General features: G+C 48.4%; 5 protein-coding genes across 5 annotated transcripts; 3 read left to right on the top strand and 2 right to left on the bottom strand.

The window, feature by feature from the left end:
- The first annotated feature begins 605 nt into the window (after positions 1 to 605).
- Positions 606 to 2,457, top strand: F5Y00DRAFT_138170 (glycine cleavage system T protein). The gene has a single exon (XM_048004324.1). The coding sequence runs from the start codon at positions 805 to 807 to the stop codon at positions 2,245 to 2,247; it is 1,443 nt and encodes a 480-aa protein (XP_047862756.1). The 5' UTR covers positions 606 to 804; the 3' UTR covers positions 2,248 to 2,457.
- Positions 2,458 to 3,166: 709 nt separating this feature from the next.
- On the bottom strand, positions 3,167 to 6,454 carry F5Y00DRAFT_243177 (WD40-repeat-containing domain protein). The gene has a single exon (XM_048008627.1). It carries the CDS (start codon positions 5,924 to 5,926, stop codon positions 3,893 to 3,895), a length of 2,034 nt encoding a protein of 677 aa, XP_047862755.1. The 5' UTR covers positions 5,927 to 6,454; the 3' UTR covers positions 3,167 to 3,892.
- Positions 6,455 to 7,617: 1,163 nt separating this feature from the next.
- Positions 7,618 to 9,195, top strand: F5Y00DRAFT_138110 (uncharacterized protein). The gene is made up of 2 exons (XM_048004323.1): positions 7,618 to 7,961; positions 8,008 to 9,195. The coding sequence occupies exon 2, from the start codon at positions 8,184 to 8,186 to the stop codon at positions 8,820 to 8,822; it is 639 nt and encodes a 212-aa protein (XP_047862754.1). The 5' UTR covers positions 7,618 to 7,961; positions 8,008 to 8,183; the 3' UTR covers positions 8,823 to 9,195.
- On the bottom strand, positions 9,179 to 13,554 carry F5Y00DRAFT_138082 (glycosyltransferase family 2 protein). Its single transcript, XM_048004322.1, has 2 exons — positions 10,037 to 13,554; positions 9,179 to 9,974 (listed from the first exon to the last, which is right to left on the bottom strand). The coding sequence occupies exons 1-2, from the start codon at positions 13,251 to 13,253 to the stop codon at positions 9,535 to 9,537; spliced, it is 3,657 nt and encodes a 1,218-aa protein (XP_047862753.1). The 5' UTR covers positions 13,254 to 13,554; the 3' UTR covers positions 9,179 to 9,534.
- Positions 13,555 to 16,636: 3,082 nt separating this feature from the next.
- Positions 16,637 to 19,975, top strand: F5Y00DRAFT_138047 (HCP-like protein). The gene is made up of 2 exons (XM_048004321.1): positions 16,637 to 19,395; positions 19,459 to 19,975. The coding sequence occupies exons 1-2, from the start codon at positions 17,340 to 17,342 to the stop codon at positions 19,707 to 19,709; spliced, it is 2,307 nt and encodes a 768-aa protein (XP_047862752.1). The 5' UTR covers positions 16,637 to 17,339; the 3' UTR covers positions 19,710 to 19,975.
- The last annotated feature ends 909 nt before the right edge of the window (positions 19,976 to 20,884 follow it).

The raw sequence follows: 20,884 nt of genomic DNA, 5'->3' as shown, positions 1-20,884 counted from the left end.
TGATTTTGGAAGCATAGGAGGGGAGTGGCGTACTGGGACGAAATCTGTACGAATTGATATTACAGAACGTAAAAGAGAACTTGATGCGTTGGGTCACGCTACCAGGGGCCAGCGGAGCCTCGCATTCTAGTTTGCTTTTTCTCGTTCACGAGGCATTTCCCGTCTATTGTTCACCATTAATAAGAATGATGATTAACACTATGTCATGATATGATGGTGGCTCTTGTGAAGCCCTGGTGGGATGTTCTCAATATATGGTCCTGTTTCCCTTTTTACGCTGGCATTACGAGATAGAACGAGATTGGAAGGCTTCGTAGTTTACAGTAATTGCAACATGAGATTTGTTTAGGTTAGAGATTTGTTGCGGTCCTTTTTTTTAGTATAGGAGATAAGATCTATCTTGCGTAATTGTGTATATGGCCATGCCTAAATTGAGGGTCGCCCTTACAAGGTCCCAGTGTCCCTGCTATAACTGGAGTACCTAACTGGACTTAAAGAAAAAAAGACGAGTGTAACTCCTTGCTTACATTGTACTATACATAGTACTGTACTTTCTACAAAGAGGCTTAGCTTTCTCCTGTTTTATACATGTACATATGTACATACCTAGGTAGATAATAAAATATGGCCCCACGTAAAGCCGGGATCGGCAATGCTGGGATCCCCGACGCTCATAATATATTTCAACGGCGAGGACCGCAAGGTCTTTTCTCACCGACAACATAATTTCGGAATTGGACCGCCAGACCGGGGGAACGTGTCCTGCAACTTGACTCCCTGCCAATTGATTTTCAATTGATCAAAATGAAGCCTTCAGGGATTCTCGTCACAGCTAAAAGGGGCCTGCCAGTGCTCCGAGCGCCCCTAAGACGGCAACCCCGTTTCTTCGCCCGAGCGGCGTCTTCCTCGGCTTCTGAGACAAGCGCCTTGGCTGCGATAATCACTTCACGAACTCACCCTCGAACACGTGTATTATCTAATCGTCTTCCCCTCCCCGTTCAAAGCCGTCGAAGTTACGCTTCGGCACCGACAACAGGGTCCGAATCTCTAAGCAAGACAGCTCTTTACGATCTCCATGTCTCGCACGGCGCCAAGATCGTGCCCTTCGGAGGGTTCTATATGCCGGTCCAGTATGCCGGGCTGAGTGTCACTGCCTCCCATCACTTCACGCGGAGCCATGCCTCGCTGTTCGACGTCGGACACATGGTCCAGCATCGGTTCGAGGGTCCCGGCGCCACTGCCTTTCTCCAGCGAATCACACCTGCCGGCCTTGAGAGCCTCGGCGTCAACTCGAGTACCCTCAGCGCACTTTTGGTCCCTGGTAGCGGCGGCATCGTCGATGATACCATTATAACAAAGCTCGGCGAAAACTCTTTCTACGTCGTCACCAACGCCGGGTGCCGGGACAAAGACCTCGCATATCTGAGTGAGCAGTTAGGACAATGGGAGAAAGAGGACCGTCTGTCTGTTAACCACACGGTCCTCAATGGGCAGGGCTTGATCGCGCTGCAAGGCCCTCTTTCCGAACAGATCCTCGAACAAGTCCTGGCCAACCCCAAGGAAACCGATCTCCACGGGTTGTTTTTCGGACAATGCCGCTCCGTGACGCTGAAGCTTCAGGACGGGCGTGAGGTGTCCGATATACTAGTCAGCAGAGGTGGATATACCGGCGAAGACGGGTTTGAGATCTCCATCCCTGAGGAACACACCGTTGCCGTGACCGAAACACTCCTTCAGTCCGCCGGCCCGGAGAAATTACAGCTGGCAGGCCTAGGCGCACGCGATAGCTTGCGTCTGGAGGCGGGCATGTGTCTGTACGGCCACGACCTAAACGAAGACATCACACCCGTTGAGGGCGCGCTAAGCTGGATCATCGGCAAGGAGCGGCGCAGCGAGACAGACGTCTCAAAAGGCGCGTTCTACGGTGCAAGCGTCATTCTCGGCCAACTAACGCCCAAGAGTAAAGGCGGAGCGGGCGTTGAGCGCCGGCGAATCGGGCTAGTAGTCGAGGGAGCACCCGCGCGGGAAGGCGCTGAGATCCAGGACGAGAGCGGTGCGAAGGTTGGCACCGTGACTAGCGGATGTCCGAGCCCGTCGCTAGGCAAGAATATCGCCATGGGGTATGTCAAGGACGGCCTGCACAAGGCGGGGACCGAGCTCGTCGTTAGTATTCGTGGACGTCCGCGGAAGGCGGTCGTGACCAAGATGCCGTTTGTGCCGAGTAAGTACTGGAAAGGGAACGCTTAGGTTATTATTACATTTTCGACGGTACATATTAGGTATGTAAGGTTGGTAGGTACCTAAGGTTACGGAAACCAAGACATATGGCGTGGCTTGCTTGCTTGCTGAGGGTGTTTGTATAATGCAACGCAACGCAACGCAATGCAATATAAGATGGTGGGAGCGAAGAATACGGGTTGGTTGGTGGGTTGCATTTTTTTGGGCACTTTGAGACTTTCAACAATCCAGGGGCGTCGGAGTAAATAAACTACTTGTAACGCTTGCGTGCGTGCGTATGACATGGCATAGCATGGCATGGCATAGCATTACATTACATTATGCATAGGTAGATGAGATAGATACCCTCAACGAAGATCTACGTTACGGTTACCGTTATTTATTCAATGGTCTTGTCCTATATAATACTAGTTAAGTTTGCTAGGTTAGTTAGTTATACGGTTTGTCTAGTTGTAAGTGTATAAGGTGTTGTTTCACTAGTATAGCGAAGATATTCGTAGAAGCAATGAATGGATTTGGTAGAGTAATTACATAGCATATAGTTTAGATTGAGAGAGAGGAACATAAACACGGTTCTCACGCGGGTAGTAGTATGTTGTAGTATGACATAGTTAACGGGAAATTGTTTCTATTTTCATTATATACCTAAGGCATTCAGTCTACCCTGAAAGACAAAACTCCTCGAGACATGCCAGTTAGTACATTTAGTAATTCTCTCTCAACTCTACACCATCATGTTCAGACAACCAACTAAGGAGAAACGCCTATTCGATAGCGAGTATAAGTTAGTTTTCATACGTCTAGACCTTGACTATACAATGCCTTTCTTCAACTTCCCGCCTTTATCCACGATTAGGAAAGCCATAATAGGTACCTAAGTTAAATAGTAAACTGGCAAACAGCAAAACACACAACCGAGTACCCAATGTAGATATGTACGCGTGGTAAATTGCGATAGATCCTAGTATAAGAGCACACGTGGTATGTATACAATTACGATATCATATCCTCCTTCGATCTGCTTCTCCCTCTTGCCTCTTATATCTTACCTCTCCACCTTTCTCTCGAAACCCATACGTCTCTCTAAGTTTCATCGTGAAGCATATTACTCGTGCCGCGCAAGTATCGTGCGATGTGTGCCATATCATAAAAAAAAAAAAAGAAGAAGAAGAAGAAGAAGTGGTTACCAGTACAAGAGGCTTCACCTTAAATCTGTCCGCTCCCTATAGACCTAAGCTCCGGCGTGCGTTTATAAAAAAACAAAAACTGAGCGAGGTGAGAGGCGAACTCGCGGCAGGCGAAGCGTTCATGAGGATTATATACTGATAAGCCCGGCTATGTCCACTTGTGTGTCCTTCTCCCGAAATGTATCCCAATGAGAATCCGTCTGTTCTGTCTCCCGAAGGCTAGACTCCCTTCCTTCCCACGCTGTCCCTCCTCGTGATGTAAGTAATGTACGCAACAAATCCCCCCAGACTACCAACAGCAAGCGATATGTATTCCCCCGGGGAACGAATAAACAAAAAGTGAACGAAGAAGAGGAAGCAATGAACCGATGCCCGTCGCTTGCTGCCCGTTTAAATGCTTGGATATCCCGATAACGCCTTCCTTTCAATCCTCCCTCGTCCTCACCCTCGCCCTTATATACGTCGCATCAGAACGTCCAGTCTTCCAACATGGCCGCATGCCTCCGTTTGTGCGTAAGACTCTGCCGCGAGCCTGGTGCTGCTACGATCTGTTCCGGGCTTTGCATCCAGTCGTACCCCGGGGTTCGCCACCAACTCCCGGGTTCCCTGTATTTCCTATGTGCGTAACTGAAGTTATCTTCCGCCCCTGCATCGCACCGCTCCAAGCGCAAGACGCCTCCTCGAGAAAGGTCACATGACAACGCGATTAGGTCTTGTCCCTCGTTAGCAAACCCGACGCCGCCGAGTTCGCCGAATATGTCGACTGTCTGCCTGGTATTGAATGTTTGAGCGTCAATTAAATTGACGAAGTCAGCTTCCTCGGCGGCAACTAGAATTCGCTTGCCAGATCCCAGAGGGGAGAACCGTAAACTACGCGCGCCGGCCATCTCGGTTCTTACCACGGCAACCGAAGTACTCTCGCCCTTGCTATTCTTCCATTTGCGGGCATCCCATATTCTGATACTCCTATCTTGGTTTCCAGTCGCGACGGTCCAACCATCCGGCGCCCAGTCGCAAGCGAAGCCAAAGTCTCTATGACCCTCGAGACTTTGGAGTATCTCACCCGTCTCCGCGTCGGTGATGAGTACGTTTTGGTCGTCTCCAACTATAACACGAAGCCTCATATCTGGACTTAGCGCAGAACAATTCATCGCCGACTCATACATGATTTCCGACCTAACACTATTCGTAGATAGGTCCACTACCCGGAAACCAAAGTCGTTGGAAGCAAAGGCAGCCAACGGAGTGGATGAGTGCCGAGAAGAATGTATTTGTACGTGATTTGTTATACCGCTATTATGATTGGTCAATAGTCCTTCGTGTGCCTCGAGGTCTTTGGAGGAGTTTAGGTAACGGTAACGATAGGTCCCATAGAAACCGCCAGCAATCAGTATATCCTCGCTAGCGGTTAGTGTAGATATATGAGCACCGGTTTGGCTGTCGAAGCGCATCGCTACTTTGTCCCGTCCCGTAGTAGGGTCATGCTCCTTGATCGTAGTAAAGCTCGGATAGAATGCCCTCGTTCGCGATGCGACGCCTAATATATTGCGAAGCTGAAAATGTAGCAGGCGCACATCGCGCCTAATGTCCATGCTCTTATATCTAAAGTAATTCTCGACAGGGCGTAGTAGCCTGTCGGACGAATCAGTATGAAACGCATCAGAATTCACTCTGTTCACGTAGTTATGAAACGTCGCCATACGACGACATCGCGCCATATTCCTCGTCACTCCTAGATCCCTCCAACTGATGCCTTGGAAGTCGTATAGATCACCCCTCAACTGGTTATAATCTACTCGGCGCGGGCATTCCCGGGCCAGACGACTGATTTGTTGGAAGGACGGCACGGGTCCGTTTGCTCGTAGTTGCATGTCTGCATTGCTCTGCCACTCCCAGAGCTCAAGAAACTGCATAACGTGCGGGTTCTCGGGCCCGAGCGACATGGGATTCGCATTACTAAGGGCCATAGGATGAAGACCAGTGTTCGCGGCGGCATCGATGTCATCTTCGGCAGGGTCTTGAACGTCTGGGAGCGGCAGCAGCGTCTGCGAGGGTGGGATGGTACCTAAATCGGTATCAATGGGTGGCGAAGGCTGTATTGGGATGCCGAGATGGTTATTAATGAGCGCATATTCGACAGGCGCCATGACGTGACTTTGGTCGTCTGGGTCTTCCATGTTATTAAGATTGTTTAAGGGAGCGCCACCTTCTTCGATATCGATGTCCAACATGTCGTGGTTATTGTCGGTGCTACTACTACCGGCGTCATTACTATCTTCAAAGACTTGGGCACCGTCGGAGTTGGCAGAGTTGGCATGCGCAGTAGATGTCGATGTCGGGACGTATGGGGGTGACCACTGGTAGTCATTCATAGGACTGTCAGGGTCAGGTAGATCAACTTCAGCAATTTGAGGCTGAGAAGATGAGAAGGCATCTTGGTCGATCTGAGGACGGTCTGGAGCGAGGAATGGAGAGACGGGTGGGGAATTAGTAGGGCGCATCGTTGTTGGAGGTGGTCAAGTCATTTGGATGGAAATTCGAGCCTAACCGCTCTAGTATTGGGGGTTCACATAAGATGAACCCGTGTTGCTTTTATGTTTCTGTCGTGCAGACGCTTCTTATTGGCTCATAAAATAGGGAGGTAACGAGGTATACATGTAATGTAGCTGTGTAGCTGTGTAGCTGTGTAGCTGCGTAACTGCGTAGTAGTTGAGGTAGTAACAAACCTACATGCACTACACTATTACTAGTGTATAGGTAGATGATGGTCGGACGGGATGGATGGCGGATCTTCAGCAGGACGCCAAGATGGGTCAAGGCAGCGATCCCTAGTTTGCGGCTATCGAGGGTGGTATACAGTAGCGTGAACCTTCTATTCTATGTAGGTTAGTTAGGTCCAATGTATGTATTGGAGTCTTATGTATTGTAGATAAACTTTGGTATGTAATAGATAAAGAGGGTCGGCGGGGTATATATCGTATCAGAACGAGATTACACTAGTAACAGCACCACGTTTTAAATTTAAACTTGCCTATTTTAGGTACCTATGTACATTAGGTAGGAGGTAGTTACCTTACATGTATGTAGGTTAGGTAGGTAGTTTACGTTTTTCGATGCGTTGGGTTAATCTGGTTGGCATGTCTGCATGTATGTAGGTAGTTACCTAAGAGTTAGAAATTGCGAGACGGCATAGGCATACGTACCCAATCGATCGATGTAAGATAAGGAGCGGATCAGGCTGCTTCTACTGCTACATCGTGATGACGATGGATTGGGGGGGGGAGGATGGGCTACTGATAGAAAGATACAACATCGATGCCAATTACATTACGCTAGTGGAGAACAAATGCAAATGCGAAATGCAGAATGCAAATAAAGGACCAATATGACGACCAGACGACCACGCCACAGCTGTTTCGCTAAAGGTACATGAACGCATACAGTATCCACGCCCATTTATAAGTACCTAGGTAGTTAGTATAATATGCAAGTACATACATGATGTATCTACCTTACCCACCGATTTCCACAGGCAGGAAGTTTGGGGGTCTTGGAGTAAGAGCCATTTTTGGACTGACTTACATGTTAGGTACGTACATACTACCTGCATACACTACAAGGTCGTTATTGCAGTTTATTGCACGAGTATGTACCTACGGACCCGTAGTGTAAAACGGAAAGCAACATTGAATCCACAATCCATCATCTCCCGTACATCATCACATGCCCCAGTCCGACTGGCTCTGCATGCGCCCAACAACCGGAGATAATCATCATCAGGAATAAAACATCAAGTATTCCGAATATGAACAAAAGGACGTCTTGAACCTTGATTTCCACATTGTCCACATTTCCTATTCTCAGCAATTATTCAGCATAGTTAATGACGAACGATATGTTGGTGCATTGCATTACCATATGGCAATCCTCTATCCTCTATCTCCCATCCCCCATCCCCCATCCCCCATCAGTCTCTCAAATTTCAAGTATGATATATCACTTTTAATCCCGGCATCCGTCCTATGAACCGCTCGTCCAAGTCACAAAATAGAAAGCTATTGTTTTCATAAACCCTCCCCTTTTCAACCGGTGAGCTCGTGGCTTCTCAGTTTGACGAGTCAGTATTCTAATACATACATATATACATATATATATTACGAGGTGCCTCGCCGGGTGAGACACCGAGATGGAGATGCTTGATTGACGGGATTAAAATTTACCCTTCGCACGGTTCCCGTCGAGTCTTCATTCGCCATGGCCCATCCCATGGGGGTCGGGGTGGGGAGGGAGCGAGAAATAGAAAGAAAAAGGGCCTGGGGTCGTCGGGTCCCGCAACGTCCATAAAAGTATATGTACTCTCCCGAAAACACTCACCGCCGGCACACGAGTTATTAACCGAACTTTTCGAATCCGAGGCGGCAAAGGTGCTATTACATACTACTAATAAGCCAGCAACCCTTCGGTACCAAGCATACGGCACTGGGGAAAGGAGAATGTCCAGCCCTGTACACCCCGCACCCGAACCCCTCGAAACTTGTACGCGCAACTAACAACTAACTTGACTCCATCGCTAATTTTGAAGTGGTCCGCTGCCCAAGAAGCACCAATCTTTGGGGCCAGCACCGCTGATCCGCGTGCGTCAGAACCCCGTTAAGACAAAATAAAATAAAAAATATCGCGAGGCAACGCGCCGCTGGCATACGTATTATTCCCGGCCTCCACCACTACCCATTCAGCCATTGTAGGTGGTGGTACAGCATGATCGATCAGGGTCTATTTTGCGCCGGCACGTCCCATCCTCATCTGAGTCATCTCAACTTACCACCACTGCGTAGTTCTCGCAACGCTATTAAATTATCCTTCTCGCCGGCCCAAAAGTCGGTTGGCCCTCACGAAGCCGGAGCGCGCTCCTTTACTATCGTCTCCCCTTCCTTTTTTTCTTTTTTCGTTGCTCTCATGTCTCACTTCTTGTCTTGCCGCACCTTGAGGCGGAACACGGATAGCTGCAGCGTAGCATCAGTCAGTTCTGATCTCACTGTTTCGAGCCTAAGATCGCCTCCCAATGCGGCCCTTCGCAGTCTTAGAACGTTCTTAGCCTTTTTATCTGGTGATACTAACCTGACAATGTCTTCGACTCGCCACCAACCACAGCCATCACCACCATCCCGGATGCTGGGTCCTGTGGCTGCTGGGATGCGCACTCTCTTTTTTTTTGTTTTGCCTGCGGTTTGCTCTGTGGTTGCCGATATCCGCGGACATGGACTAACCCAGCTCTTCCACAAGCAAGCAAATCCTCCACCGAGGTGCCTCGACATCGTCGTCCCTTCGGTAAACTTCGTAGCTTACGGGAGCTTACCTCGCAATCGGTATCTTCCTAAGATTCTTAATTCATCCTAGCAAACTAGACGGAAAGAACCGCGGTATAATTTCCTACGAAGCTGGGGTATGTAGGTTTGTCCTGACACGTTATTCCTCGGAATTCTCATCCGCGTGGGCCATCAAAAACGAGCTATCCTTTTTAGCCTCTCATCTGTGCTTCGTTACAGATATTTGCTACACTAGGTCTTCCACGCCGTAACACGCGCGTGCGAGATCTCGTTGCACAGCCATAGACTGAGCAGTGGACGATGGTCCTGTAGCTGCCCAACCGTAGTACGAGCCTAGCTTCCGACCCCGAAGCTGGTTACTGCCGTGATCGCACAACTTCGCTGTACGTACGAAGCATTCTGTAGAACGATGACTCTGCTATAGATCTCGTAGTATAAGATCACGGAAAGTTACACACATGGGCAAGTCGGAAGAAGCGGAGATAGCAAACGAGCAGAGATTACAAAGTCTCGAAGCATGATGTGTATACTGTCCTATTAGTTTTACGTCACAATGGAACCCCAGAGAGCTATGTTATGTACAAAAAGCTAAACGACACTAAACGCTTCTCGGTTCTCTCTATACATATACTTCAATCCATGCTATTGAATCCTGCATTATAGGATCTACACTTCGTCAGAAGGACAGCCGCTGCCCAAGTCTGTCTACAACAGCACCGACTCCTGTATATAGCAAATGAATAACTTCGTAATACTCAATACGTAACCCCGCCCCCTTTTATTCATGCGTCCGAATAGTACTGGTCATCGTAAGAATGATGGTACGGTGCGTTATTAGGACCCGAGGGCCAGGCTCCGCCGGCTATGTTCTCCCTCGACCCCCAGTAATTGTCCCTTATTCGGCGTTCCCGCTCGAACTCGGCCCATCGTTTCATAGTAATCTTGCTGCTATCGAATTCGCCCTCGTACTCTATACCAGCCTTCTTCGTCTTCTCGCCCGCAGTCTTTCGGGTATCGCCCCACGAAAAGTCGTCAAACTTCCAGAAAGCGTAAGTTGGGAGTACAAAATTCCAGACTGGCAGGGACAAGAGGTAGATAAACATCCACACGACATAGGACCACGAATGAGCCGTGACGACGATGAGGACGGCCGGTAGACCAAGAATCAGGCCAAGGAGGATTAGCGGAATGACTTGCACTGGGCCGATAATAGAGGAGATGACTAGAACCATGTTAGAATAGAGCTACGAGACATCGCGTATTGGGGATATGACATGAACTTACCGACATAGAAGGTGAAAGCGATAGCTGCAGGAAGAACCAAAGTGCCCATCAACTCGATGAAAACGACAAATTGCATACTAAAGCAGAATGTACCACAAAGATCCTTAACGAGAACCAGTTCCATCAAGTTATGGATCGTGGAGTTAATCCATCTTCGTCTCTGAGAGAGCAAAACGCTGAACTCGTCGGGGACGGTAGTTTTGCAAACGGCCTGAGGGACGAAGACTTGCTTACGTTTGGGAAAAGTTCGAAGCATGAGCGTTGTCAAGTATCGATCTTCTCCAAGAAGCAAAAGGTTCTTCCGGTGCAGGGTATCAACGACGTTTTCTGAATAATGCTCAACAACGTCTGGGTTGGCCAGGATAGGAACCCAGTAATTCTGCGCGCCCTTGGGGGCTTTGATGCGATACATGCAGAAACAGCCGGGAAGACAAGTAACACCACCAAAAACAGACTCGAAGGACTTGGACAAGTGATGGGAGATGAAATATTCGAAGACTTGAATGGCCGATACCCAACTCTGTCTTTTGTTGGCAATCTTGGTCTCACCACAGAGTCCCATGATATCAGGGTCGCGAACCATGGCGCAGAGCATATGAGTCAGACTGTCGGGGAACACCTTGGTATCGGCATCCACCATGAGAACCGCTTCGTAATAATCAGGAGAAATACCGGTTACTTTCCAAAGTCCGTTGAACATCTCAAATTCGAGTTCCGTCATGCGCTCATCAAACATAACCTTCTGCAAGAAGGACATCAAAATAATTTGACTGTCACGCTTGCCTCGGTTACCAGGCTTGGACTTGGTAGCTTCGTCAGGCGTGCCGCACTTGACCACTAGCATCATGGGAACCCTTTGCTGTTTTTCTATCGGAATGGCGGACTTAGCACCGTAGTCGTAAAACCCAGCATACACCTTGGCCATGTTGTGCCGCTTTGAACCACTGGCTACGGCTACGTACGAGAAACCCTGGACTTCCTCAACGGGTACAGTGTGATCCTTCATCATACCAAGAACAAAATCGGGTGTCGTCTTACTCTCGCCCTTACCCTTGATCAAACCGTCGCAAATAACGATGATGACCTTGTGGCTGTTCGGATAATCCGTCATGGCAATTGAGTCTAGTGTGGTCCTGATACCCATTTCACCTTCGGAGTAGGCCGTAACAAGGCAGATGGAGTGAATTAAGGGGAAGCCGAAAGGCTGGTAATCAGAAGGCGGCTGGGGTACCACCGCTTCGTGGATGAATCCGGCGGGGCCATAACCATCCATCGGGCTAGCCGTACTACCGTACGGATCAGAACGGAGCATACTCGCCCTGCTGTCGTTGCCCTGCTTGTACATCGAGTTGGGGTGAAGTAGTGGCCCAGTTGAGGCTTGGCTTGCCATAGTCGTCGGCTGTGGTCGTCTGGGATTTCTGTCACTGCCGTAGACAGCTGAAAATCGAGACGTCGTCGGTAGGAAGGTGCTGGTACGTTTGCTCGTTCTATCAGAGCCCATATAGCTGCTGCCCACGTCTCCGGGCATGCGTGGTGGTGCTCGGTAGATATCCTCAGTCCAGTCCTCGATTTGTCGATTCCGCTTCTTCTTATCGGCCGATTGCGAGGTCTTAATAGCAGCATACTTGCGACTGATAAACCATTGGAATATCAGCGCTAAGCCGAATCTTGCTATAACGACGGACAGAATTAAGATTAGAGACACGTAAAGAACTACTTGGGCCGCGATGCATCCGACTGTATCTGTATCTACGGTCCCAACCTTTGCGATCTCTTCGAGACACCCAGCTATCTGTTTGTCGGCGGGTTTCTGGAATGCTCGGGTGATATCACGCCCACGAATTGCTTGGTTGGCAGGCGAACTCGTGTCTCGCAGCTCCTTGAACCGGTCCGGAATCTTGACCTCGTCTTCGTTGAACCAGTTGAGAAGGTCTAGATCAAGGACGTTACCAGAGTACACGACCAAGTTTCGCGAGCTATTCTTTATATCGTCCCAGGTGAAGAACACATCGCCGGTGCTATGAAGTTGAAGATAGAACGTATCCCTAGCTTTCTGAGTGGTGTGGCATGCGTAACCAGGACTGTCGTACGGCCAGGTGAAATTAGGTTTAGATGAACCATCTTGGTTAAACGCTGTACACGGAAAATACCAGGCGAGCTCGTCCGGGTCGTTGGCGTCATGCGGAACGTCCGAATTGTCCGCCAATGTAATAAGGCCTTTGCATTTACCGTTAACATTCTGGAAGAGAAAGCTGCCGTCCATGCCGCCGTAATGGGTCGGTAAATCATATAAAATGTTGGGAAATGAACCGTCCTGGCGAAGCGGGATACCCTCGGCCGGAGGGTGACCAGATCTGGTCAGATCGTAGGCAGTACCATGGAATATCATGTAACCAGGAGAAACGTCATTGATATGAAGACGTACACCAGGCGAGGCGCAGACAGTTTGCTGGAAGCCGAAGGTCAAGTAACCAACGAAAGCCATGATGTACAAGATAAGACTGATGAGACCCATCTTTTCTCTCCAGGCCCTCTTCTGCTCCTTTGAATTAAACCCGCAACATCCTAAGATAAAGTCAGGGCACCAGAAGGTGACGATAGCGCAGTATACGTTCCATGCGCTCGGAGGACTAATGGTCTCTTGCGACTTCCGGCGCTTAGAACCCTTGGATTTGGAAATTTTGGGTCCCGACGAATGCCGTTTCCGTTGTGATGCTTTGGGCTTATGTTTCTCGTCATCCCCGCTGGGTTTCCGTCGAGGAGGGGAGCTGTCCGAAGTAGCATCAATAGTCCGTTCGCCAGATAAATCCGTCCTTGCTTCTAGCTCCTCGTAAAGAGGATCATTACCGGTGGAGGACGGAATTGTCTCCATATTAGCAGCATGTTGCCGATAGTAATAATTCGGATGATCCCTGTCGATTCTGTTCCTTTCCGGTCTTATGAGACTTCTCTTACGGGTCGGTACACCACTAGGAATTTCATCTGGAGAAGTTGGCGAAAGAGGTGATTTGTCCGTGGCTGCATTAGGATTCCTAATTGTCTCAGCGAAAGAATTTCCCGATGGCGCACGCTGGTGTGAGGATTGCCGGCGGCCGGGAACAGGATAGTATCCAGTTTCTATGTCGGAAGGACGAGCGCGTCTCGACGACGATTGTCGATAGGAAGTCCGATGTTCATATGAAGGACTCGCGGGCCCCGGTCGCTCGGGGAGCGACATGATTATAAGTGATCAACTGAATAAGGAAGATTATTTGATGAGTATTGAGCGGTTACGTATATATGAAAAGTTTCGCGGGTCAAGACGTTCGCTGTTGGTCACGGCACGGACTGGGGGACGTGTCGCAGACCGGCCCTTCGCCTTGACGAGACGCGGATTGGCTCAGGGATGGCGGAGGTTGGGACCTACTGAGCACGGAACATGGTAAGAAAAGATCTGCATGAGTTATGTATGGAGTTATGTATGGAGAATAAAGTGGAAGTTTGCTGGGGGAATAAGATGAGATTGCGAATGTTTTTCTTCTTACTTACTGATTTGTTGTGACGGGCAACTGGTGGTCGGAGTGTTCCAAGTTTTAGCTGCAACTAAAGGGAAGAGGATCCCTGCACCAATAACCAACGATCTAACGATCTATGTAAAAGCTTAAAAGCCAGCGCTAATTAAAGCTAAAAAGGGGGGCGCCAGTATATATGAATGTCCGTGACCCGTGACCCGTGATGCCGACTTTTCATCAAAAACCTCCCCTTTCAACGGCAGTCAACTCTGGAGCAGTTGTTCTTTTAACGGCGCATCAGCAGGATAAACATAACCATAAAGAAGAGTTATCGTCGAAAGCCCCGTAAGCAATTGCAGGATTACGGACTAGCGGGTATCAATGGGTAACACAGAGCGCCAACTATGAAAAAGAAGAGCTTAGCTAATCGAACCTTCTGCCCTGTAATAAATTGGAGACGGCCGATCGCATCAATTAGACGACTGGAAATCAAGAATATTGCAGTTTAAAAGCTTTGAGCGAAAGTATAGCAGCTACGCAAAAAGAATTGCAATAAAACGAGAGTAAGGCGGAGACCAGACAATAGCGAAAGTAAGAGCGAAGGTAAGAGCCTCCAACCTTGGTGACCCGAAGGACAATTGAAGCGATCAGACGAAGCAACGTTGGATGAGGACGGAGATGAAAAAGGATAAATCTTGCCGTGCTGGCCACGGCGAGGAATCGGGGAAAGGGGGGGCTGCGTTGTACAAAGTACAGTGTGGTCTTAAGTCAGGTACACAGTCCATTCCAGGTCACTGTGGTAACCTTCAATAGGTACGTCATCATTCTCGCATTACCTGGAGCTAAGTATCTAGCCGATCCTACTATGTATATGCGCAGGTACAAGTTTTCCAAGTAACAATAATTACCTAAGGTAGCAGTTCCAATCTTGTTCATGTTCATTAGCCGACTAGAAAGACTCGATATATTAATCCTGGACCAGCCCATAAATGGAATTGTGTAATTGAATATGTACGAATATCCACGAATTTGACTATTGTAATTCTGCCTTACCGCGCCAAGCAAGGGGGAAAAACCCCCAGAATTGAATTTCTCAATAATATTCTAGCCGTTTAGCTACCCCTGAAATAAGGTACTAGTCTAGGTTAAACTTTTACAATAAATCGTGATATCCACATTTCCTCAATTGAATTTTGCTAAGTGCTATGCGTCGGACTTAGTACCCAGGCGGCTGGGTTAGAATTTATGAGACATAAGTTAGGCGAGCGTGGCGGTTGAATTATTAGGGGAATGCCACCTGCCAAATTGTTTCGAAGGAAACTACTAAGGCTAGTGACGAATGTACCTAGTTATTCTGTATATACAAGTACACTTTTGTCGCAACGAAATATCAGGCCGTGGCGCGTTCATGTTCAAGACAACCCCTGCCTTAAAGAAATCTATAAAATTGTTTGAGATGAAACAAACCGATCTAGATCTAATCTCTATGGCATGCAGAGTGTACCTATCATCAAGATTAGGTACATCAAACATACAGCCTCGACGACTAATTTAAATTTACAATTAATAAGAGCCGCAAAACAAACAAACGAAGGAAGATGAAGATAAAGAACAGATAAAGAACACGTGACGGATCGTGGCGGTCATACCATTATATGTCCGCTGTGTCGCCATGTGGGTTCATGCAAACTTCAGCACGTGGTCTCAATATGACGGTTGTTTCGTGAAACGAGGAACGAAGTGAACGGACGTCTCTATTTTAGTTTCCCGAAGGGAAAACCCGAGGGGCCTGGCGACATATTTGTTAGTCTTTTTAAGCAAGCTCTTCCTGGAAAGGTTCTGGTCTCGGTGCCAAGATAAGAAAACGCAATGACACCATACGATTTGAGGTTGGCGACAGAGACCGGTTGTTATTCTGCTACCGCCTTGAAAGCACTATCAAGTGCGCCTAAGCATGACATCCACAACGGCGCAATCTACTACGGTAAAGCTAAAAATCCCGCTAGAAACCCGCTTGACATGGCATGTTCAAAAAATAGACAGGAGTTGACAATAAAGCCGGCGGTTAGATAGACCGGACTGGTGCCCGATGCTATGTATAAAGTGCCTATGCACGTAGCCTTGACCGTGTTGCCGAGACTGGAAACACGAAGGGTCTTTTTTAAGCTCGTCAACCGCTTCCGTGTTCCGTATTACACATATCGTAAGTATATGCGTGTACAACAGAGTACGAAGGCAGCCTTACGTGAAGAGATGAAGCTAACGGTCAAGTGACGCAGCAAGCTGCGGGCCCTGAATACCGACCTATACTAGATATATGTAAGTGGGATAAATAGGATGTAAGTAGGGCACAACTGGATCCTCGACGCCCGAGTTCGTATCACTGCACGTGGTGTTGTCAGCCAGCCTTTGCTTTACGAGAAGAGGGATTTTTTCTTTGCTCATTCGGCCTCATTCTGACTTGACCGATGTAGAAGATCTCTCTGCAACATCTCTGCATCCGTCATCCTTCGTTACAAGCAGTTAAGAAGGGCCCTTGCTGACAACGTTGGCTTGCTTTATACAGTAACTTTGCTGTTTAACATCTACCTATAGTGGAGAAGAAGACCGCAGAAATGTAAGTAGGAACGTGAATACGCTCTTCGACACAGCTGAGATTAACAGGACAGGCCGTACCAACGTTAGGTGCTACTGGTTAGCTGATTAGCTGCGTGATTGGCGTAATCGTCGATGTTACATCCTCTACGGGTCTCGCCAGCAGCACTCTCGATCCTTCGCACGTATAAATAGACAAATCGATACAATTGTTTGCAGAGGGACCACTTATGGTTAGTTTTTTTTCTTAGAAATGGGGAAATAGGGAAATATAGGTATTATATGGGATATCAATAGGCTATTAGGTGTTTAACTAGGAAAGTAATCATTTTTTCAACTCGATTTATAACGAATTGCACATTACACATTGCAGGTAGCAGATTACATACATAATAGGTATGTGTTAGGTAAAGGGAAGAGAAGAACATTAGTACAATACAAATGGAGCAATGGCTGAATGGAGATCCGTATTTTAGGTGGGCAGGTGGGGGGAGACTCATCAGCAGTACATACTGCTCTTTACAAAGCCTACAAAGCCTGCAAAGCTGCAAGCCAAGGTACACTACATCCACATATGTGTCTCCGAAAAAAGTCGCTAAGCATACGAAGTTACATGGAATATGTACCCAACAAGGTAGCCACCCCTAAACTTTCTACCACTTAGGTACCCTACCTCCGACCGACCATCGAATTTAGGTGATCGCTTTGTCTCGTCGACCTGCAGCATCTAGTCCCTCGTTTTTTTCTAATTACTGCCGTACAACAACCCTACCCGCGGCTGTAGCCTCAGCTTTTTACAGCTTTTCCGCCAACGTTTTCCACACTCGTTATTGCTTTCTTGCCTAGAATTTGCATCACCAATTAGACTTATTGTCTGAGATACCCCGCGGCCATAGATACAATCAATTTTTTCCAATTTTTCCATTTGGCCCGGCCCTGCTCAAAACCTCCGAGCCCTGTTCCCCGTCCACTCAGCCGGCATCCCCCGGCGTTCGCTCGTTACCGACAATTGAGTTGTTATTAGAGTTATACCGGCCGAACAGCAATCGTTGCAGTAATTCTAGGGGTCCAATCTCTGTGATGTTCGCGGAATCACAATAGAAACGAGCCTGCTGCGAATCAATGCTTGGGTCTGGGCTACGGCTCTAAGGACTACCTGTGTTCATTCCTCTCTCCTCGTTAGCCATTGCGGCGGCGAATCACCCTCTCCCTGAGCAATGGCTACGATTACGAGTCCTCCGACCTCTCCGACCCCATCTACCGCCTCTCCTGCCAGGTCTATTCGCCGGAAACCTCTGCCCGTACCAAAACTCCCTCTCGGTCAACATGATCGTGCCGATTCTCAAGAGAGCTTTGCCGACAACACCCTACCGACCGACACCATGATCGAGTCGCCGAAAATCAGAGAGTTACCCGTGTCTCCGATTAGACTAAACTTTCAGCCGGGCAATTGGGCGCAACCGTCGAACGCGAGTATCGAGAGCTACCAACAGGCACAGCGAATATCTCATCCAATGCCTGCAGCTAGGGGCGCGCGAGACATCCCGGGGTATTTAGATGCGTACTTTCCCCATATTAGTACCTATGATCCGCCTAGGACTTCGTCGACACCTAAACAGACATTTGCTGCCGACCTTCCTTATAGATCGTGTCAGGAGAGTCGGAAGATTCTAAGTCCTACTCTGGCTCAGACCCAAGCAGGGTATATGGAAACCTCGGTTGTGCCGGAACCGGACGGTCGAAGCTTTAGCGAGAGCTCTCACAGCGATGATCCTAATCGACATAGTCGCGAATCAGATGCAACCGCGAGTACGCAGCAGCAGACATCTACCGACTCGTCCGTCGAGACAAGCGCAAGTTCGATCTCAGGATGTCTCAATGAAGCATACGAGAGCCAAGTTATCCCAGATGAGACCTCTCAAGAAGATTCTTTTACTGAGAACTCATTACAAGGCAGTCAATCAGTACCTCAGTTACAATATCATCACCAGCCATTTCTTCCGCGAGTCTCCAGCGTGCCAATTGAGTCAAATTCGAGAAATTCTTCCAAGTCTGATATCCTCTCGGATCCAGCTATCCCTGTAAATCGACACTTAACCCCAAACTCTATTATGAGGAGAAGCTCTATGCCCCGGCCGCAATCAACATATTCCGGATATTCCGAATTGGACCCGCGCGGACGGTCGCCGAGTTACGGGGCCGTTCACGCGCGCACTCCTTCCGTCCATTCTCGCAGATCGCCTGAAACTAGACCGACTTCCTACGCAGAATTGCTTAACGTGCCGTATCCTCAGCAGGCTCCAGCTCCCATCACATTCGACAATTCTTACCTGCGTAACAATGTTGGAAGTAATGCCTCCTTACTAAGTGCGCAGAAGACGCTGGAGATGTACAGGCTAAATGTAAAAAAGACAACCGACTTCTCTATTCAGTATTCATTCGCTATCTTTTTGATCTCTACTGCACAGGAGCAAGGTTTAGAATTTGAGGAACCTGTACGGAGAAAGGGTAGCCCGAATAAAGAAACTCCGGACTCTTCGCCATTAGAGTTGGTTCGGGAAGCTAAAAGCATATTAACAAGGTTAGCCAATGGCGGCTATCCTTTTGCACAGTATTATCTAGCCGATGGCTTTGCGTCGGGTCTGTTTAACAAGGGCAAGGAAGATTATAATGCGGCGTTTCCCCTCTTCGTTTTGGCCGCGAAACACGGCCACGCTGAGTCTGCTTATCGCGCCGGACTATGCTACGAATTTGGATGGGGATGTAGAAAAGATCCAGCCAAAGCAGTCCAATTCCTACGAACAGCCGCATCCAAGAATCACCCAGGCGCTATGACAAGACTTGGGAAAGCTTGTCTCTCAGGAGACTTGGGTGAAAATCGGTACAGGGAGGGGGTTAAGTGGCTGAAGCGAGCCACGGAGTCGGCGGACACCATGTACAATGCCGCCCCATATCATCTTGGCACATTGTACGAAACTGGATATGGCGATGACATTTTTAAAGATGAAGGCTATGCTGCTGAACTATTCACACAAGCAGCTGAGCTCGGACACCCTGAAGCAAGTTACCGCATGGGAGATGCGTATGAACACGGAAAACTAAACTGCCCGCGAGACCCAGCCTTAAGCGTTCATTTTTACACCGGGGCAGCAGAGCGTGGCCATGCTGCAGCCATGATGGGGTTATGTGCGTGGTACATGGTCGGCGCTGACCCCATCTTGGAAAAGGACGAGGAGGAAGCCTACGAATGGGCTCGTCGGTCAGCAGAACTTGGTAAGTCCTTACTTGGATATCCGCGGTAGCCTTGGTATATTACTAACCGAGTCGTGTAAGCAGGCTTCGTAAAAGCTCAATACGCCGTTGGCTATTTCACCGAAATGGGCATAGGGTGCCGCCGCGACATTCTCGAGGCCAACGTTTGGTATGTCAAGGCAGCTGATGCCGGCGATGAGCGGGCTAAGCAAAGACTCGCTGCGATTCGGGCCGCTGTGAGCGGCGGCGGGACGCCTATGGACGTCGCCCCACCACGTAACGCGAAAATGAAAAAGAATCAGACGAAAGACGACAAGGATTGCGTTGTAATGTAATACGTTCATACGATGGAGCTCGCTAGTTACGAAATGCTGGGGATTTCTGATGACAAAGCCCCATCGTCAAATACCAGACATGTCTATGTTGGAAACCATGCAGTACTCAGCAAGCGGTGCACCTTTTTTTTTTTTTTAGAATACCCAATGTCCCAACCCCTATTCGGGTGTTTTTAAGTTAGGGGGGTCCGATTTCAAAGCAACACATGGGGAGGTTCACGTGGTAAACATAACGATTGTGAGAGATAGGAAAGCAGGAAACTTTCATTTTTGTCCTAGAGTAAAGGATCCCCGTCCCTTCCTTTTTTTTTTTCTGTAAAGGGCTACGGGCGGCCGGATTTACGTTCTTCTGGCCCAGACCAAAATCATTGCATTTGCATGTGATGCGGAGCAGGGTGATGGGAAAATATATCGGGTTGGCAGAAACGTGGATAGCCAGCTCCGGTATACTTTCTGACCCTGTGTTTGTATCACAAAAGGCGTTCCATCACCATTTTCCTCCTCTACTTTCCCTCTAACTGTCTACGCGGTGTTAATAAGATGAGACGACTTGAGACGGAACGGGGCGGGTTTGACATACAGATTCGAAGACGGTAGTTGGTACGGCTGTGGCGGCTGGAAACTTACACATACCTGCCCTCCATATTGAGCTGGTTGGCATCGCAGACACTGCTGCGATTCGCACATACACACATCCTCTGCCACGGTACTGTTGTATATAAGGAGAAGCCCGATTAATGACACTCGCCACGCTGCATATGCAGTGTGGGTTGACAAAACCATGATCAATCACCATTTAAACTGCAATTTTTCATGATGGTAGTCGGTCTCATTTATATCCACAAAGGCCATCTTCACTTGACGTAAACAGCCAGTCTTGTATATTTCATCATTATTATATCCTACCTACCTATTAATACATAATACCACACCAAGTCGTAAGATATTACAAGATAGTTAAACTTTGCGTAAACTCACGCCTACACAAGATTTTCAACTCTATCCCAAAGTCGCCGATAAGATGTATGCATGCATACGTATAGGTGGGCTGATATACGAGCTCAGCAGAGAGTAGGACCAAAGTTTAAGGAGTCGAGTCTTCGAACCTACTACCTAACAGGTAGCTGTGCTATACCAACTATATATTTGTGGTAACCATGGTTGTTAAGATATCG

The sequence above is a fragment of the Daldinia vernicosa genome (assembly GCF_022497035.1).
Source record: "Daldinia vernicosa strain CBS 139.73 unplaced genomic scaffold F5Y00scaffold_40, whole genome shotgun sequence".
Classification (NCBI taxonomy): Eukaryota; Fungi; Ascomycota; class Sordariomycetes; order Xylariales; family Hypoxylaceae; genus Daldinia; species Daldinia vernicosa.
The sequence above is the reverse complement of the archived record's forward strand: the minus strand, read 5'-3'. Positions and strand labels throughout refer to the sequence as shown.

What these genes read in the sequence shown, in the direction of transcription:
- F5Y00DRAFT_138170 (XM_048004324.1), top strand. Translation starts at nt 805, where the DNA reads ATGAAGCCTTCAGGGATTCTCGTCACAGCTAAAAGGGGCCTGCCAGTG.
- F5Y00DRAFT_243177 (XM_048008627.1), bottom strand. Translation starts at nt 5,926, where the DNA reads ATGCGCCCTACTAATTCCCCACCCGTCTCTCCATTCCTCGCTCCAGAC.
- F5Y00DRAFT_138110 (XM_048004323.1), top strand. Translation starts at nt 8,184, where the DNA reads ATGATCGATCAGGGTCTATTTTGCGCCGGCACGTCCCATCCTCATCTG.
- F5Y00DRAFT_138082 (XM_048004322.1), bottom strand. Translation starts at nt 13,253, where the DNA reads ATGTCGCTCCCCGAGCGACCGGGGCCCGCGAGTCCTTCATATGAACAT. An exon ending in CGCTTTCACCTTCTATGTCG is followed by an intron (nt 9,975 to 10,036) that starts GTAAGTTCATGT and finishes ACATGGTTCTAG; the next exon opens with TCATCTCCTCTATTATCGGC.
- F5Y00DRAFT_138047 (XM_048004321.1), top strand. Translation starts at nt 17,340, where the DNA reads ATGGCTACGATTACGAGTCCTCCGACCTCTCCGACCCCATCTACCGCC. An exon ending in TCGTCGGTCAGCAGAACTTG is followed by an intron (nt 19,396 to 19,458) that starts GTAAGTCCTTAC and finishes TCGTGTAAGCAG; the next exon opens with GCTTCGTAAAAGCTCAATAC.